General features: G+C 51.4%; 2 protein-coding genes across 3 annotated transcripts in view; one reads left to right on the top strand and one right to left on the bottom strand.

Moving 5' to 3' along the window:
• LOC117212295 overlaps positions 1–19,879 on the top strand; it is a 74,595-nt gene that overhangs the window by 237 nt on the left and 54,479 nt on the right. Inside the window, exon 2 of the mRNA XM_033456986.1 lies at positions 2–69. Within this exon, the coding sequence (XP_033312877.1) occupies positions 2–69 (68 nt within the window). The remainder of the gene's footprint in view (position 1; positions 70–19,879) is intronic.
• Positions 4,257–19,879, bottom strand: part of LOC117212267 (hemicentin-2) — a 32,175-nt gene continuing 16,552 nt past the window's right edge. Inside the window, exons 1-7 of one of the 2 annotated variants that reach the window (XM_033456931.1) lie at positions 12,120–13,299; positions 8,572–10,033; positions 6,588–7,828; positions 6,325–6,493; positions 6,058–6,236; positions 5,260–5,535; positions 4,257–4,454 (exon numbers count right to left, since the gene is read on the bottom strand). In XM_033456931.1, coding sequence (XP_033312822.1) covers positions 4,294–4,454; positions 5,260–5,535; positions 6,058–6,236; positions 6,325–6,493; positions 6,588–7,828; positions 8,572–10,033; positions 12,120–12,345 — 3,714 coding nt within the window. In that variant the 5' untranslated portion in view covers positions 12,346–13,299 and the 3' untranslated portion in view covers positions 4,257–4,293. Of the gene's footprint in view, positions 4,455–5,259; positions 5,536–6,057; positions 6,237–6,324; positions 6,494–6,587; positions 7,829–8,571; positions 10,034–12,119; positions 13,300–19,879 lie in introns of those variants that run through there. The other variant, XM_033456932.1, reaches the window with a different exon arrangement.

Below are 19,879 nucleotides of genomic sequence, written 5' to 3'. Positions count from 1 at the left end.
GATAAGTCGCTTCAAGGAAATGAATATCGGAGTTATGAATATGGAAGAGCGTTTTAATTACGAGGGGAGGTATGTCACGTCGAATGTTTGAGTTTCCTTTTACCTGACCGGAAAAAATTATCCGATCGATCCAGGATCAAGGTCGGGACGGTGCAAATGCAGACAGCGTCCCGTAAATGAATATCGCGAGGAAAACGCGTAGTATTTACGTATTCAATGGTTCGAGCGGTGCCACGCTGTCTTTGTCGAACCACGATCGTTGTATCTGCGGATCCCATTCGTTTTGGAAGGATGAACGACGCTCGTCACAATTTCTTCGATAGACGCATTTCCTTTCGGATCGTTTTACGTTCGAGCATCACGTGCGACGATGCCACTTGCCTCGGTGCTTCCTCTCGTCGAACTATCGATTCTCTAGGAAGAGAAAGTCTAGCGGATACCTTCTCGATACGAGATGAGAGCTTTTCACGTAAAATTTCGTCGTTTCTGGTGTCGCTTTCGCGAGAACTCTTTTTACAAATAAGATACACTTCCATCGAACGAGTTAAGATTGTATCTGCCCCTTGTTTCGTGCGTTTCTATACCACCCGTGCGCAAAAATTACGCCTGAGACGAATGAATTCACGTTCCACGGAAATACAGAGAGATACGAGCGACCGGAGGTCGTTCACCATGACATTATCGTCTCCATACTCGTAGGAACTTAATACATGCAAAGAAATAACTGTAAAGCCTACACGCATAACGAGGAACAACAGGCTAATCCGGCATAAACACCGAGACTGTTTTGCATACCTGTACGAAACGCGCAGGTCCGTGCAGTTAGGATGAGAGACGCGAGACGCGAGGTGTTGTCGAAGGATTATCGATATGTTCGTTTATATATTCGATGTCAGCTGAGTACATACAGAGAGTTTGTTCTCTATTAGCCTAATTATACGCCTCGAGGCAAGTTTAATAATTTGATTGGAACTCGTGGATATTTAAGAGACATCAGAAAGTTTGTTGTTTTGTCGTTTATTTTATATCGCAACATAAAATTTGTACAAATAATAATTCGTAATAATATCGTAACTATAATGGACGATAATTGATATATATGCATATGTGTCGATCAATATATATCAATTTCAAATTTGCACGCGACACGCGTGCGTCCGTGGTGCGCGCGCATCGCAACGCTTCGAGCGCCTTGTCAGTGCGCGTAACCACGCGATCGCACGCGCAACAATCACTTGAACCGACTTATGGTACGGTAGAGACCTATCTGACAACGCGAAAACCTCGCGACAGGCGCGTGTCTTATCGCGATACGCTTTCTGTTTCGGAAGCGATACAATATTTGGTCGGTCGGTCAATCGATCGGTTTGTCGTTGAGAAGCGGAAGAACGGTCATTTCCCATCGCTTCCGGAGACGGTCCAAGATTCGAGGAACGGCGAAAAATTTTGCATTTTTTCCTTCATTCGCGAATTGTTGCGTTTAAAAAGGTAAATGAAAGTCCAAGATATATAATCTCGGAAACGAAACGGTCTATATGTATATACATATATGGAATATCAGAACAAGAATTAAAAAGAAATTCTATTAGCAGCAAATAAAGGAGACACCGTCCCGCGGTCGATAAAAATGCTCGCCCGTTCTCCCGAACGTTAAAAAAGAAATCATGTTCGTATCTCGGCGAAGAAATGAGATCACAAGTCGAAAGGAACGAACGCGTACGATCCGGCTGGTCCTGTTTACATCTCTCCTTTTCCTTTGCTCGCTCTTTTCCTCTCTTTCCTTATCTCTATATCTCTGCGGTCTCCCTAATAGCGCGCGTATATTTGACACGAGTACTAGAACACGAATTGAAACACGATTTTTCGGCGAACGTCGACGGCGTTCGCAAGAGCGGTACAAAAATAAGGACTTCAACGAAGGTCGCTACGTACGCGAGATTTCTAAACACGCCGCGTTAATACTACAAAACTAAGGGGACGCACGGTAGATGCACGAGCCAAGAAATATCCTTTCAACGTTAAAAGCGTAGCTATCGTTAGTTCGGGCTGAAACCGCGTACTCCCTCCGCGGTGTTCTAACGCGAGACACGAGAACGTAACGGGCCATCCGAGCATTCCACTTTCTCTTCGGTTGGTTAATCGTCCTTCTCCCCTCGTTCTCGTTCGTATTGAATACACGGAACGAAAGGAGAACGAGGCGCTCTCAGATTTCTTTGGAATCCCTCGGGCCCTGTCCGCGGCCGTGTCCCACTTCGTTAAGTACTGATACGTTTACCGTTATTTACAACAGACGAACGCTCGAAAATTCCAGCCAGGCGAAAACGATCGTGCGTGCGTTTTTTTTTTCATCGAAAACGCGACGATTCTCGACTTGAAAAAATGCGCGTATCACCTACGCGTCGCTGTCGAACGTCAGACTTATTGCTTAAGTTAATAAGCGCGTCACGGCGCAGTCGAGTTATGGTACATTTACAGAAAAAATCGTCCCCGATCGCGGGAACCGCTGGGATCATCGCTCGAGTCGGCGGCATCGTCCACGATATAAAAGTACAAAATGCGTAAAAGCGTCGCAACTCAAACGTGTCGAGTTCTATTAAGAACAGCGAGACACGTTCGAGCCTCGACGCTCCACGGGATTTTTTCTTCGTTTTTGCTTCTCGAAAAGGTTTATGGCCTCTTATGGCATCGCGTCAGCCTTCGTGTGAGATTCTTTTCTCTCTCAAGACTCGATCGTCCATCTTCGTCGCGGTTTGTACTTACATGCTACTTAAATATAATACACATCGAACAATATATCGGTCGGCGAGAAACGAGTTTGACCTCCTTCTTCCACCTAAATTATCAGCTGCTTTCTAGGTTTCACAATTGTTCCGACAAAATGATCACTCGTAGCGTTTGGATCCCGTCGTTGTCCGCGAATTCGTCGGTTCTCTCCAAAGATTCCTCGTCTTTCATTAGGTTCCTCGTCGACCCGTGCTCGCAGCCCTCCGCTTCCGCTCTTACCTCTTCCGGCGCGCGATTGTTGGACCCCTCGACATCTTCCTGTTTCTCATTCGCATCCGTTTCCCGCATTGCGGAGACCGCTACCGTCGCCGTCGACGTGGTCACGGTGGTCGTGGTGACTCTAGTCGTCGGCAGACTCGAGGTTCCCTCGAAACCCGAGAACGCTGTCGCCGTGCGAGCGGTGAAAGGAAAATTGCAGCATGTCTCGGAATATCTGCCGATACTGTCCGCTGTGTTGTCGTGATCGTTCCTGACTAGAGCAAACTTCGACAAACGTCCCAGAGTTCGCCCTCTAGCTTCGCAATTTTCTTGCAATTGGAACGACGAAGCGTAGCCGGATACGTCCAGATTCGCAGACTCGATTCCATCGAGATTACGGTCGAAAGTCTGTAACGTGGTTCCCGCGTCCGTGTGGTCGATTCTGTGACGAGATTCGAGAGAGTCGAAGGAAACTGACTTCGTTGGCCTGGCCAGATCAACGACGGACAACGTTTCGCAGGAATCTAATCGACATCCGTCTCTTCTCTCGTGTCCGATCATCGACGCCATACCGATCAGAGGAACGTTGGTCGTGGACGCGACGGGGAACGCGTTGGAGGCGCCGGGCGCCACATTTGCCCGGCTAATTTGTCCCGGGATCTCTGGTACCGGATCCAGTTGTCCGATACACTCGAATCTTCGAGGCGACAGCATCCCGGAAACGACGCTGTTCATTCCTGAAAGAAATCTTGGCGATCTCAAGCCGGTTCTTAAGGTAGACGACGCCTCCGGTTCGGTGATACCTAACAGTCCAGACTTGTCGATGCGTCGAACCGTCGGTGAAGCTCCGTCTGGATCGTCGTACGACCTTCCTCGAGGTTGACCGCGGCGCACGGAGTACGGATCGCCGGCGAACGGAAGCGAATTGGCCGCGTACGTTTCTCGATAAGAAAATCGTACAGGGGGTGGGTAGCTGGGAGTTGCGGTGGGATTTTCGGCGATGGTTATCGTCATCACGGTCGTAGCTGCTGGCATCGAGGTGCAGGCCACGGCGTTAGACGACGAAAACGTAGTGGTGGATGGAGCCGTGACGATGGCGTTCCACGAAGACATGGTCAGCGGCTGTAACGGGGGCGGCGGAGGAGGCGGCGGTGGTGGCGATTCCACGGGGTTCTCGATCACTATCTCCATCCTATGGCGGAGAGGATCGCGCGTATGGTCCACCGGGTGATACGTGGCTCCGGTGGGAGTGGCCTCCTGCTATAGCCATGTGGTGCGGGTGCTTCCGGCTCGCGAGCCGGTAGGCAGATCTCAAACGATTATCTCACGAATAATCCGGCGTCCTCGGCTGTTCGGAGTCGAGTAGCCCGACTCGAGACTCTCGTCGTACGATAGGCTGACCTGCTGAGGTGGCTTCGCGTCCTCGTCGTAGTTCTCCTGATAAGGCAGACCGGACACGTCGTACGGTGAATCTGTCAGACAAACAATCGGCAAACGGCCGTTGAGAGTAGGAAAACAAAAGAACGCAGCGGTGGCGGCGATGTACGTGCACGGAGAACGAGAGAGGAATGCGAAGAGAGGATGCGGTGGATAGCAATGGCTAGGAACCTCGTATCGAACGTGGTACGACGATAAAAGCTCTTGGCAATTGCAAAGGTCTCGAATTCGCAATCGCCAAGTTGGAACAGTTGTATTACTTAAGGGTAATTCGAGAACATCTTCATTGAAAAAATTGTGATTCCGGTGGTGTTAGAATTCGCGGCACGCGTCTTCGAAACTTCGTACCCGTTTTACCGTTTAAAACCGCTCACCTATATTCGGTACGTGGCACTGTATAAACATGTCGTATAAGACAATTCCGTAACGAAAGAGAAATAAAATCGGCGATCGGTAACAGGCGGGAATTCTAATATCCGAAAACTAGCGAGACTGGCGAACCGCTTCGGCAACTCCGCCAAGTTTGTACGATCGACTATTAAGCCTGTCACGACTGTCGAAAACACCTTGAAACATTTTTCGATTCGAATAACGCTCGGAAGGCGATTCGAACTTTCCGTATAACTAAATTGTTCGAGAACTTGCGACAGATAGAATTGAATGCTCATCGCTGGACGTGGTGGGTCGATCGTGGAGCGTCGGCTAAGGCTGGATAAAAGGGAATGAAACGGGGCGTGAGGTGGGGAAAGGGTCGAGGAAACGGTGATAGGGGAGGTGAAACGGGGTAGAAGGATCGCGGCGGAAACGGGAGAGAGAGTTCGACTAAAGAATACTACTCACCGACGTGTTTTTGAGACTTTACGACGGTGGCGAATGGTTCCGAGCAAAACTGCTGTCGACTTAGATTATGGCTCTCCCGGTAATCCTCCCTCTGTGGGAGGTAATGAGGGTGGGTCGGGTAATCCGACTCGGTGGTTGCGTAGCCCGCCAGGTCGTACGGCTGGCCAACGCCGTTCGCGGCCGCCGACTTCATCTGCCAGATGGAGTCTTGCGAGTTCACCGAGCCCCCGTTATTCGAGTTCGAGTAGCTGTTGTCCATGTAGCCCATGTTGACGCCTGCCGTCAACGCGAATGCATCAATTACCATTTATTAGGCGAACTAAGAGTAAAAAGTTCTTGTTTACCATGTCCGAGGCATATAATTGTTGGCTCGGTGTTGAAGTAACGGTTATTTTCGAAGCGACGAGAAACGCCGAGACGTTAATGGCCGAGACGTTCCTATGTCTCGAATACGAGCGTAAGAAGAAGAAACGGAGAATTTCGAAGAAAAGAGGCGGACGTTACTTTTGCACTGTGACAATTTTTAGTCGCGTGACTTATTTACTCCGTACAGGGCGAGTAAGTATCGCGCAAGAAAGAAAAGCTAAATTGCAATTGCACGTCGCTACGCAAGTAATCGTTGGAGTTTTGGAAGAAGTACGGTCATAGGAAGGTAGACATCGTTAAACCGCTCTACTTTATACCGTATCTTTCCCATTCGCGTCTGAACCGAGATACGTCCTCTCCACCCCGACAAACTTCTTCCAGTTTTTTAAAATTGCTACGCCACTAACGTTTATGTTTTCGGCAAATTCTTACCATTGATGTTGTGGTTCGGTTGATGGTAACCGTAGCCAGGTTGCGAGTACGCCGGGGTCTTGGAGTCCTCCATGGCCAGCGCGTGATCCAAACTGTGTTCGAGGGCTTTGTTCTCCGCGTAGTAGGGCGGCGGCGCCTGGCTCTGCTGTCCGTTTCCGGCGACGAGGCTCGGTCGAACCCTGTACGAGCAAACAACATCGAAATCCCATTCGAGCACCGTGTAGCTGGAACTCTCCTCGAATCGTCCAAACAGATTCAAATACTTACGCGTTCGAGTCCATTTCGTAGTCTTTCGCCTTGGCGGCGTTTCTTCGTCGACACCGACAAAAGAGGAATACTAGCGTAATGAACAACACAAACACGACACCGCTGATTACAAGGGCGATCACCGTCGGTGTTGTAAGAGTTGCAGATTGTGCGATATACGAAGGGCCAACTGTGACAAACGAAAAACCGTTCAGTACCGTATGGTCCTTGGGTTATGATGCAATACGATTACAATCAGCAAAAAAGGAAACGCGGTTACTCACTTTCAGCCTCCGCGTATTCGCCACATTTTTGCCGATCCGCCTTCAGACACAATCTAACTCTGAGTCTAGGTTCGGTATTGAGAGATTCTAGGTCATCCAGGACACCCTCCCTTTGAGTAGGAGCGCTTCCGAGTACCTCGAGAGGCCACTCGTCGAGAATCCTCCACTGCGACTCATCCGTGGAGGAAGACGGCCCATCGAACTTCTCAATCGACGACACCAGCGATAGGCAAGTGGCGCCGACACTGATGGCTAGCATCCCGCTCTCCGGATCGTAGCTAACTCTCAACGGCGCCGGAATTTTGGCAACCGCGGTCGTTGCTGTTACCTCGTCGGAATAGTCCGAGTGGTTCTTCGTGTTGTACACTTTAACCTTGAACGTGTACGTCTGATGTTGCTCTAGACTGGTCACGTTACACGGATTAGATCGACGGCAGTCCAGTTCGAGCCACTGACCAGCCGGTGGTCTAGGAACGGCGCAGTCCGGCGCTACGATTTCGTCACCACCGGGTACTCTTCTGTAAGAGACGAAGTATTTAGTGATGGGCAATCCGCCGTCGAAACCGAGCTCCCAGAGCAAAGCTACGTGAGTAGGGCCGACGTCCATCGCCGTGATGTTGATGGGTCTCTCCGGTGCGCCTTTCGGTTGCAGCCGAATGGTCGAAGTGATGCTACCTTGAGCGTTTGCCGCTCTGCAACTGTAATCTCCGTAATCCAACTCTCGGATGTTGGTTATCCTGAGCACGGATGTGTACACGTCGTAGTTGTCGCTGCTCGTGGAAATCTCGTAGTGACCGTCGCTCGATGACCCTTGCAAACTGGCCGCGTTGGTGCCAAAACTCCATTGGAACTCGGGTTTCGGCCAAGCTTGCACTTTGCACGCCACCTCGGCCGTCTCCCTCAAATTATACGCGACTTTGCCGTGTTGATGCAAAGCGATAGGCTCGTGTTCCACCTTCAACATCATCGTCGACTCGACCTTCTTGACCTCGTTCACGAACACGCAGGTGTATTTGCCTCGATCGCTGGCAACGATCTCGTCCGTTTGCGGTCGGGCATGGCCCAGGAAGCTCAGCGTTGAATTCACGGTGATCACGTTCCCGTGACCCTCCGAGGCTGTTGTAGTCACCTTGTAGAGCCTCTCATCCGCGGTGAGCTCTTGATCGTCCTTCAACCATCGAACACTTGGCCGGGGTTTGCCCTGCGCCACGCAGGACACTTGAAACGATGACTCGCCGACCCTGTGAACGACATTTCCCTGTTTGCACTTTTCGTTAAAAAATGTTGGGTTTCCGAGTAACGTTAATCGAATGAGAGAATTTCACGAGCGAAGATTCGAAGCGATACGACAGAAAAATTTGTTCGACGTCTTTCTATACTTTGAGAATAAGTACGCATCCCCGTCGTTACACCAAAGTATTGTAGGTACTTGGATGCGATCGTAGCGCACATTTAATCGTCCTCTTTGTCGTTAAAAATACAGGGAAATGTTCGAGAGAAGGGTTGAACGATCTCGCGTGATGGCCGAGGGAAGATAATTCCTGTGTATTTTTAGAAGCAAAGAAGGTAATTAAGTATTCTGTTTCTGATCGTCCACTCTTTATTATTCGTCGTATACCGTATAATTGCGATTCCGTCACGAGATGGAAGATGAATCTTTTGCCAAGAGAAAAGGGGTTTGGCCGATTTCGCGTTTCTTCCCCCAATCTACGAAATTCTCTTGCCCGCGCCCGCGTAACGGTCTCTGGATTATTTGTGAATTAACATAGCCGCCAGTATTCTAAGGTGTTCCTAACTTTTCCGCGACTTTTAAACCGTAAACTCTTAATCCCGGCTTAAAGTAGACCGACCCAATTTCCAGCCAGCATATAACGTAGCGAATGGCCCCCGATAGCATCTGAACTTTTCCGTCTTCTTGATAACCTCGAATACAAAACGCTCTAGAAACGAGAACGAGAAAATTCCAGGGAAACCGGATACTCACTTCCTGGTAACGTGTGGTTGCAACTTGGTCAGTATCTTGGGCGGTTGGTGTACGGTCAGGTTAACGGACGCGGCTTCTCCGTTGCCGATCTCGTTGGTGGCATGGCACTTGTACGTTCCCTCGCTGCCCAAGTGAACCGAGTCGATCTCGTATCTCGGGCCGGTGTTCTCCGAGGGCATCGATATCGTTCCAGACTCACCCTCCTTCCACCATTTGTACCTGGGTTCTGGATAGCCAGCTGGACTGGCCATACAAGTGAGAATAACTCTGGACCCCTCGACGGCAACCGGAGAGTCCGGAGTGACCCTGGCTGGACCCGGTTTGTGCCTGACTCGAACTGTTAACCGAGCGGTGGCTGAGTAGTTTCGCCTCTCGCCGCCAGAGGGATAGATCGTGTTCACCGCCCGACAGGTATAATTTCCGGCGTGATCGGCCGTGACGCGGCTCAGCCGAAGAATTGAGCCGAGTTGTCGAAAATCCGGTCGGCTGTCACGCAACCACTCGATCACCGTCGGCGGAGGATTTGCAGTCACATTACAGTGCACGGTCACCGTGTCCTCGACCTCGGCGATCCTCAGAGGATCGCCCTCTATCGAGACGGTCGGTGGATAAAGAACGTCCAACAAGAGCGAACTCTCGCCCCTCTTCCCAAGTCCGTTGTCCGCCTGGCAGGTGTATTTGCCGGCATCTTGGACGGTGACTCTTCGTATGGTGTGCTGAAAGCTGGTGGCCACGAAACTTCCGTCCCGCCACCATCGTACCATACCAACGATTGGTTTCGAGTCGACACGACACTCGAGGTTCGCGGTTCCATTTACCTCGACTTTCAGAGGATTTTCCGGACCCACGGTAACCCGCGGAAAGTAGTTGACATCGAGGGTTACCGTGGCATTCAACGTTTCACCGTCGCGCATAGCCCGGTTCCTGATCACGCAACGAAATATCGCTCTGTCGTCCTCTTTTTTCGGCTCGATCGACAACGTTCTGCCGGAGTGAAGAACGGCGGTCTCGTTGCCGCGGTACCATCTGACTTCCGGCTCGGGGCTGCCGCCGTTCGTGTTGCACTGCAACTCGAGCTTTTGGCCCTCGGTGGCGGACGCCGCGTTCGGCGAGATCGTCGGTGGCCCAGGCGCTCTAAGTACGGTCAGAGTGATGAACTTGCGGTGCAGGTCGTGCCCGGTGCCGCTCGCCTTCACACGGCACTCGTACTTGCCGTTGTCCCTTTCATACGATACGTTTCGTATCTGAAGATCGTATCGACCGTCCTCTAAGTTCATGAACACCTTGTACTGAGGCGATAACGCGAGACTGTCTATCGCTGCGTTATCGTGATTGTCATTGGTGTGCGTCAACCAGAAACAAGTTACGTTTTCTCTCGGTGGGGAGAAGCGACACTGCAGCTGTACGGTGGACCCCTCGTGCGTGTCCATCTGCGTTTCCTCGACGCGACCCTGTGCCGCTGCTGAAACACATCGAAACCAACCATCTCGTTAGAACTCGCGCTCCTACACACCGTTGTATATTTCTCGTCGACAGACGCACATTTTCTTTTCATCGCGCCGTGTGCATTTTCTCGCGACCGTTTCCCATCGTCTAATTCCGTCTCGCGCTCCAACGGTCTAATATTCTATGCGCCAGAGCTTGCACGATTTATACCGTTCGTCATCACCGAGCCAACCTATACGCGGGAATCGTTTTGCAATTTTAACCGTCGCCGATATATAACGTCCACGTATATGCAAAACGATAGGCGTCGCGACGGCCAAACGATCCGTCGCTGTCTCGTCATTGGGTCGCGTAACGGTAAAGTCACCGGTTTGACTTCTCGCTGATATCGCGAGACCTCTCTTTCTTCTTCCTCTTATTCTCCTCTTTCGCGACTGTAACCCCACCACTACTGGGCGTTCGTTTCTTCGTTCGTTCGTTCGTTCGTTCGTTCCAAGGGATCGTTCCCCCTTTCCTTCTAACCACCTTAGCCTGCGTTATGTCAGCGTGCGTCTCTTTTCAACCTTCCTCTCTCACCTTTACCTGGTCCGTCCGGCTCCCACTCGCTGCTCAACCCATCTTTTCTCTACCTATGCACCAGTCTATATTTACGTCTGCTTGTCTCTCTATAAATCCATCCGCGCCGTTCTATCCCTCTTCGTTGCCTCTATCCCCTATCTTAGCTATTCATCGACCCATCGCAGTTTACGTTTTCCCTTCGAACTCTCCCCGCGTTTCTCGCCGTGGCTTGTTTACTTTTCGATAGCACCGTTTTCTTGCTCACGTGCCATCAGACCGACGCGACGTTCGATTTCTTTTATCGAGATACCGACTATACGTATACGTATTTTCCTATCTTTACTAGCACGCGTGGAATGTGAGCGAGTGTATATATACGGTGCATCGTCGAAAAATCGATCGAAAGAGCGTTGTCGAACGAATCGTAACGAGCTGCCATCGGTGTGTCGTCGGTTACCTAACGTATATTATATTCGACGAAGAAGCAGCTGCAAGGCGAGCCGTAGCGTTAACCCGTCGCTCGTATACACGGAGACACCTGTGGCAGCTCGGCTACGTCACGAAGCCTAATACCGTCGTCGCGGCGTCGTTCGGTATTTCTCCAACGGGAAGCTGCCTAAGCGAGCCGCGTTCTGCATACCTAACGAATTTACCATGACTACGCTATCGACACAGCTTCGTCGAATTTGTGTCTTTACAGCGTGAAATACGAAGAAACATGGCTCGTAATGCCACGTTCACAACGTGCAACGAAAAAATGACGAACTCGTCAACGAACAGCGAACGAAAAAGTACATCAAAGGATCTGTTTACATTTCGTTCGTGAACTGTAATGGTGGACACGGTGCTACTTCTATTCGCAATGACTACATACATAGCGGAATTATTTGCCAACAATTCTAGTTAATGTGGATGCGGCATTACAGCCGGCTCTACAGTACGATCTATACAACGATGCCATGTTAGCCAATTACAATTTTTCTTCGCTAACTGGTTCTCGCTTACAAAATTAATTCTTGGAACTTGTTTTGTGTAGCTTCTAGTATTGCGTATGTAAATGCACAAACGCGGCTGGGTCAATACTTGGGATTTTCGGAAAATACCTCCGCACAAGGTCGTAACTTGTAATCAGCTAGAAGAATATTTGCGTACTTCGATCTATACGTGAACGTTCGAACGTTTGTCGATAGGATTGAAATCGCGCGCAGAGTTTTCATTGGTCGAGGAGGCGAAAGGAGGCCTTCTCGGCCTCGAGCGCGGCCCAGAACGGGTTTGTTAAAAGGACGCGTAACAAAACTCGCTGCAAACTGCGACATACCGACACGGCACGTCGCGAGAGTCGCGACGCCATGCAAGGGCTCTCTTTCCAATCGTTTTCTTCGCCGGCCGTAAAACCGTTTCGTCATTCACGATGACACGATTCTCGGTAGGAAAAAATCTACCATCTTTTTCCTTTTTTCATCGAGAGAAAAGTAGGGTCGACGAGTCTCGACGCAGGCTATAAACGAGGAACGAGTTTTTTCGTTTCTGGGCAATGTACTTACCGGGATGCAGCAGCAGCGATGTAACGACGATAATTGCCGCGATGCTCGGCAGTCGAATCCTATCCATTCTATCGGCAAAACGAATTCCACAAACGGTTCGAGTGGAACGGAACAACGAGAGGCGCAAATTGCGCGACTCCATTCGCACTGGAGGACAGAGTTCCGCGTTGCAGCGACTTTCACCGAGAAACGACGGCGGTGCGCGAGTTTTGCCAGCACGCGGCATCGATGATCGTATCGATCTTCTCGATCACGCTCGTCAAATCACCAAACAAACCACTGCACGCATAACTCGATATTCGTTCTATTCTATCACTCGTTGTTTCACTCTCGCACCTTCTCTTCGCACTGTATCTCTCTCCCTTCGTCGAAATCGGTAAAACAAAGACAACAACAAGCTTCATCGGTCGCGATTCTTCCCGAATTCGTATGCGATCGACGTTTTCGAACGAGTCACGACTACCTGGATGGTAGACCCACGCGAATTGTTTCACGATCCACTGGCTCAAAAAAGTATCCTCCCATCGTCTCGGGTGCCCGACGCTTCGGTGCTTGATGGTTTCTCACTCGAGGCGATTTCTCAACAGCGGCATGCTCGTTGCAGCAGGTTCGCCGAGAACGACGAGGCTCGCACGGTGATTTCCATCGCGAGCATCCGTCCGTCCGCGGGACAGACAAAAAAGGAAGGTTTGCGCGCGATTTCAAAACGCCACGTTGCAACCGTCCGGCCTAAGGCACTCCTTTGTTCCGCTGGTGAGACTCGCAGGTATTATGCGCGTTCTCGCGTACCACCTTCGGTACGCGGATCTTCGTTCAACCGCTCCAACCTGCGATACTCGATCGCCACCTACGTGCTTTGTCCTTCTGTTCGTGAAACTTTACTTTCCCCTGTGGTTTTCGCGAGACGGTCAGTCGATGCAAAAATAGCGAGGGACGAGCGAGGAAGCGAGGGCAACGGGACGAAAATAAATCGAAAAATGTGTCAAGATGGAGAAAGTGTACGGCGAAACGAATGTAAAACTTGCAACATGCGAATAAAGACACTGTTCTGTCCTCGGATATCGTACAAGTCCGTTTTCAGTAAGAACACTATAAGGGTAACGTATCCGTAGGAGCGTTAAAAAATTCCAATATCAACTAACATTCACGCAAACACACTCGACAAGGGTCGCGCGACGACTGAGCTTGGGGTCGCGTAGCATCGGCGCTACCCCCCACCGGTCGGCTTCTCCCCGATCGCCGCGTCCCCCACTACGGTTTGGTGCGCGCGTAGCGCAGCGCGCAACGTACAACCGGTCGTCGTTCGTTCGTATGGATATATATGTATAGGACGATGGTGTCGGAGGTGGTGATGGTAGTAGCGATGCTAGTGGTGACGATGATGCTGGCGATGGTAGCCAAGGTGGCAGCGGCTGGACGGAAGACGAACGGCGAACGAACGTGTTCGAAGAGGACAGAGAAAAAAGGATCGGAGGGAAACACATAGGGCATGATGAAGACGAGGCAGAATAAGGTAAAGCCATTGAGGAGAAGAGAGAGAACGATGGTTAGAAAAGGTTGGAAGCGCGAGAACAGCTTGCCCCCACCGACCTATGCGGCAGGTGGTTCTTACCGCCGTGGGCTAGGCCCAAGGGATTGCCAAACCTTCGCGCGGCCGTCTGTCGTTGAGCTTTTTCATCGGCGAGCCTGCTCTCGACCCCCGCGCAATTTTTTCTCTCTCGAAATAACCGCTAGGAACGACGAACGACGACCGAGGAATTTAACGAGGACGAACGTCCTGTTTAAGGGTCAACTTCGCGGCTACTACTCCTCAACTGGAATCGCGAGGAATCTTAGCGAGAGGATACATTGGTCGCGAAAAGAGAAGAATCGCGACCGGTGGTTTTTCGACGGTCGAAGGACACCTCGGTGCAGCAGGTGTCCGTTTCTCGACGATCGCTCCTCTCCACCCGATTTACCACGCTACCTGCCTCTTACTTTCGGCCAGCTGCTCCTCCATCCTGCGGAATTCTCTATTTTCCTAGGAATAAATATTCCCATCGTTCTGATAGTCGAAGGATGCGTTGGACGAAAGGTGCGCGGACATATGGCTCGCGTGAAAATCGACGTTTCCCACACCCGCGCGCATTCACGTTCACAAACCGTAAGAGGAGCGCTGAACGCGATCGAAGGGAAGATGCGAAGGATGAGAAGGGGTACGAAATGAAATCGAAGACGGGTCTCGAGGACGAGAGAGGCCGCAAAGAAGCGGGTCTCGATTCGGATGAAAGGCGGAGGACTCGACCAAGGGGAAACGTTCGTTGTTCGACGGCGATCGGTTTTCGGCTCGGTTTGAAAAATCGGGCTAGCGGTGAATGGTAGACGATCAGGTCGAAGTTTGCACGCGAGACGCGTCAAAAATGCGCTTAATTAAACGGTAACGATTGCCGTTCGCGAGCCGTTAACGAACCTTCGTAGGAACGGTCAGCGGAATAAGCCCGGCGGAATCGTCGAAATAATTGCGGCCGCGATAATTGCGCCTCGATTCGAACGATTCCGGGTGGCTCGCGTCAGCCCCGCGGCTTCTCCAACTTTTCACCCATTGATTAAAAGCGCGCGATTAAACCCTGTGTCATTCTCAACACGTTGTAAACGTCTCGAGTGCCCTCGTCTGCGCGATTGGATTCGATCGATGGCGTTGCTTCTTTCCATTCGCGCTCGTAAAACCGACGCTCGATCGTACTAAATCTAGTAGATCGAAACGACCGAATCGTGAGTCTTCGTGTACGCGAGATCCGTCCGGCCTGGAGTTTCGAGCAAGGTTAACGGAGAGTTAGCCCAGAGAGAGAAAAAGAGAGAGAGAGAGAGAGGAAAAGGCAAGCAACAACGACGAAGTATGGTGGCAAAGAGGGCAGCCGGGCCTCGCACAGCATCCCGTGGCCGCCACGTCCAGTCACGCGAACCATTAAAGATTCAAAGCCCGGAGGCCGAGCAGATGGTCCCCGAACCGAGAAACGAGAATCGTGAAGAGATCTCTGCCAAGAAGCAACAGCCCGGACTCGGACTCGGACCCGAAAGCGGCAGCCCAGGAATTACTAGGAAGCGGCAACACCGCCGGGCCGCGGTTACGTCCTACGGTCGTGCCGGTGACCGAGAGCTCCGACCCCTTCTCCACCTCTCGTGCCCTCCGCGCCAAACGCTTCCCTCGAACACCGCCAGCTTCTTTTCTACGCTTACGTTCGACGACGAGAACCTCTCCCTCCCCCCTCTCGTTCACCCTCTGTTAAGTCCTCTGCATCTTCTTTTTCTTCCTCCACCTCCTCCCTCTTCTCTCCTTTTTTGCCTTTCAGAACCATTCTCCCTCCCTGCCGCGTCTTACCTGACGCTCTCCCGGCACAGCGCTCGCCCGCCTCCTCTACCTTCCACCAACCTCCCAAACCGCCCGACAACGTCGCCTCCGCGATCTCGCAACACCGTCGGGGCCTCTACCTTTGCCAGAGTTGGCAACGTCGCTACATCGGGCCCCGATACCGTGCCTCAGGCTCAGCAATGCCTCTCCGCTCTCTGCTCGACTTTCTTACCGTTACCATTCTAGCACGTGCATTATCGGCGCCAGCCTTTGTTCCACGATTAAACTCGATCGACTCGACTAGCTACGACGAGCACGTCGTCCGAATTCACGATGACGCGCGGGTCGTTTCGTTCGACAGACGAGCGACACTGACGACACGGCATATATGTATACGTCGAATTGGTTCCAGAGGTCTCCTTGACGTCTCGATAAGGAGTATCTCGCGACGTGTTGATCGATGACACTCGAACGTAATTCTAGAAACGGACCGTTCTTGTTTATCCGTTCCATAAATCGTGGCTCTCGACAAACTCTCGCGGGACGTTTCCGTTCCCGGAACTCCTTCCTCCTTCGAACAGCTTAGCCCTTTACATCGTTCTACCGCTTAGGTATTATTCTTCGCTTCAAATGACGCTTCGAGTGCCTATTGAACTCTTTCAAGGTCTAATTGGAGTCTAGATTACAGGCTCTATTAGTCCCACGGTTCAAAAGAATAACCAAAGCAAAGTCGAAAACCTGTCGCAAATCTCATGGAGGATAAGCCTCCATTAGCAGGGACTCGATATTTCCTAAGCCGGTACCATTCCTTTGTCTCGTCTCCGCAATAGGATAGAGCTCGGTCCAGGCGCTAAACTGGCCAGCTTGGTCGTACCTGACTTCTCCCTCGGTTCGCGCATCGCAACGGCATGGAAGCTACTTACGTGCAGCTCCGAAGTAAGTATCTTTGGAGAAATACCGTGAGGTATATAGAACGCGTCCACCCACGCCCGTGAATACGACTGTCGCGTAGTCGCTTTCCCTGAACACTACCGTCCCCGCCTTTCGCCGACCTTGGAATTCCTGATTCTCGAGCGTCGCTCGTCCACCGCCGACACGGGTAGCCGCTTTCTGCTCGAACAAATACGAGGTTGCAGCGTCGCCGGAGTTTACACGATGCAATGGACACGCGAGGTTGTGCGTACAAGACGCGTATACCGCTAGGCCGATACCGATATCGGGTGGACCCGTTCACGGCCGCGAATGTATGTACGCGGACATATGTAAGTATTGTGGAAGGAACGGTCGGTGTCCCGGTTCGGGCGTTAGCGTGGAAAAAGAAAAACGACGACGTGGTCGAAGGCACTGGAAGAGGTCATGCACGACGGGTGGCGCGAGAGAGGAGAGGCTGAGTAAAACCGCATGGCCCCGAGAATGGCAGCGTGTAACAAGAGGCTCTTTCATTTCGTGGCCGCAGATATGGCGGCCGGATCGGCGACAAAAACTTTTTTTTTCTCTCGTCGAGTTCGGAGAGGCTGAGAGAGCGCTTATCGCACGTACGACGTCAAGAGCATTCCTGGATACTGTCTTGGCGAACGAGCGCCACATACTGTGTGCAGTTCGACGTGGCGTTAAACGACGAACCAAGACGAGGGCGGAAAAAATGGGGCGCGCGGCTAACGTGTCAGAAATGAGATGCAGTGGGGGGCGGCGAATCGTCTACACGCGCGCCGACCGTAGTCGAAACTGTCGTTTACGAAATGAGAAAGAAATGTAAACTATGGCCGGAGAACCGAAGGGAAGGTGGAACGGGGGGACGCGAGGCCGATAAGAAAGAACACGTGCCACCTCGTTAAAACTCGTCTAGAGACCGGATATCGCAGTGGTCAGGACGTTCTGTTACTCGGTAGAAATAACAGTGGCTGCTGTTTTGGAACGAAAACCGCGCAAATCACGGACCCTGGTTACAGCCTATATTTGTAGACGAACCGCGACGGACCCCTAGGGCGACCGGAGGGCCACGGAGGGCCGCGGAGCGAAAGCGACCGGCCAACCGAACCAACAGACGGCAGGAACGCCGAACGGACCAGAACGAGAGAAGAGGACGGAAAGGTCTTGGGTTCAACGTTTCCTAAGAGAAGATCGAAGCTAAATTTAACCCTGTTCGCGTCACGGTACGCCAGATACCAGAACAGCTTCCACACAGAACACCGTCAAAATTCTCTTTGATTGGCGTTGTTCGATCGATGCTCTTTCTACGTAAACTCGGTAGCCGTAGGCGCGACAAAAACGAGACACGGTAGTATACGTAACTGGCTCGAAATGCGTCTTACCGCGGCGAGCTCACGACGCGACAAGACGGGGGAAAGAAGGTCACGTTTCCGCGAAAAGACGACCTACTCTACTATCTACTATCAATTCCCGTTTCCGCCTCTCTGTCCTCCGCGAATTATAGTTTCTATTTCGTTTCTTTCACATATGGAGAACGAGAGAGCAAGAGAGAAAGACGAGAGAGCAAGAGAGAAAGACGAGAGAGAGAGAGAGAGAGAGAGGTCTTGGAAAAAAACAGTCAACAGGATGCGCGATCTAAACGAAGGGAAATATAGATGGAGATGCTTCGATAAGAAAGTCAGGACAATTAAATAGTGTTGAGCGATCCACTTGAAAGAGAAAATCTCTGCTCTAGTGTTCTTAAGCAGGAGTCAAAGTCTGGGCATGTTGAGCCAGAGCGATAACAGCGGCTTTCATTCGACCTGCGATAAGGTGTCGCACCATGCTAGGTTTCTTACGCCTGGTGGTATTGCTTACCACATTTCCCGCCTCGTTTATCTTTCCATGATTGCTTTTTTCTATAACACCGTCGCCTCTCGATCGCTTCTCGGTCTCATCGAAACTTCCGTCGAACGTGAAACGCGACGTCGTGACGCGCGGCACGGGATTCGCAGCTCATCCTTCCGTAAAACAACGTACTTTTGTACACACGTCCATGGTATGTGCGCGTACATCGAGGGACTTGACGTCGTCTTCCAACTCCCAACAGCGAAGGAGCGTGGGATACATTGGAGAGCGTATCACGTGTCCTCTGTGCGCGTTACTACGCGCAACACGCATCGCGTACGAGCCGTGTGTATGCGTAATGTACGTAGCGCGCGTATCTCCGCACTGCTGCGTGCCTACGTGCCTGTGTGGCTGCGTGCTTAGAGAGCCCACTGCTCCGAAGGTTTCCTTTGTGTCCCCTTCACAGCATTTTTTCCTCGGTGGAGAGTGGTCGAACGTGACCGAGCGATCTAAACGGTCTCGACGTCAGGACCGGTGGTTGTTGTTGGCACGCCGCTGTTTTGACGGATTGCCGGAAAAGTAACGAGCACCAGCAGGGTTTACGAGCGTAACGAACTCGCGTTTCCCCTCCGACGAACGGGAGAAACAACGAACAGGCTAGGACAATCGGGGCTGGGAAAAATCCAGATCGTTTCCGCGTACGGATACTTACACGGTCGAAACCTTTCGATTCACGTCGCTCGATTGTTTTATCGTCGTTGCTATTGTTATTATTATTATTATTATCATTGGAAAACAGGGAAGGTATCGCAATTAACGATAGATAGCATACAAGGCGAGTATCTTCGACGCAGCGTACAGGCGAAACAGTGATCAGAGCTATTCTGTTTCTCTCGTTGCTCGTTAGCCGTGAAAAAGCCATCGGAGCCAGCTAATCGTGACACGAGACTCGCATTAACCAAACGCCACGCGATCGAACGAAGAAACTCGTGCTACGGCTCGAACGATTCGCAACGAGGCTTTCGATAACGAAACGAAACGAAACGCTGACTCTATTCTAGAGCATATTACCTAACTTAACTGTTTCGTTCGAAGCCAAGCGTACCACAGCGAACTTTGTACAACAAACTCCAAACAACAAAGTGCATTTTTAAAACGAACCGTGGCCGATGTGTCGCTCGTAAATCTGTTTAGAGACACGCTGTGATCGAGTGGTGGAAAGAGAAAAAAGGAAAAAACATAGTTTCGGGAGGAAAAAGAAGTAGTTCACGAGTTCGGTAGCCTGTCTCGACGCGATGACACGAGAATACATGGCACCTCGCGCGACGATTTATCATCGAGGAACGCGGAGATGCTCGCCTGCCTACATAGTCTCCGATTTTTCGTCTTTCTCTTCCTCGCGGAGCCACGTTATCGCTGAAACATCTCTGACCGCACGCGAGCCACGTCCAACGATCGATTTCCCGATTGGAAAACACGACGCACCGTGTTCAACTATTCCTTATCGCGACTGTTCCTCCGCTCCCGAAACTGTACCGGTACTCTGCGAAACTGTGCGAGAAGTTCGCAGTTCGCCGGCGGCACCTGTTGCACGGATTTCCGGCACGTTTTCCGCGTGCGTTTGTGCGCGCGCCCTCGTGCACGAATGCAAGAGAGAAAAACAGTGGCGAGGAGG

The sequence above is a fragment of the Bombus bifarius genome, unplaced genomic scaffold (assembly GCF_011952205.1).
Source record: "Bombus bifarius isolate JDL3187 unplaced genomic scaffold, Bbif_JDL3187 scf7180000008288, whole genome shotgun sequence".
Lineage (NCBI taxonomy): Eukaryota > Metazoa > Arthropoda > Insecta > Hymenoptera > Apidae > Bombus > Bombus bifarius.
Note: the sequence above shows the minus strand (reverse complement) of the source record. Positions and strands in the feature narration are given on the sequence as shown.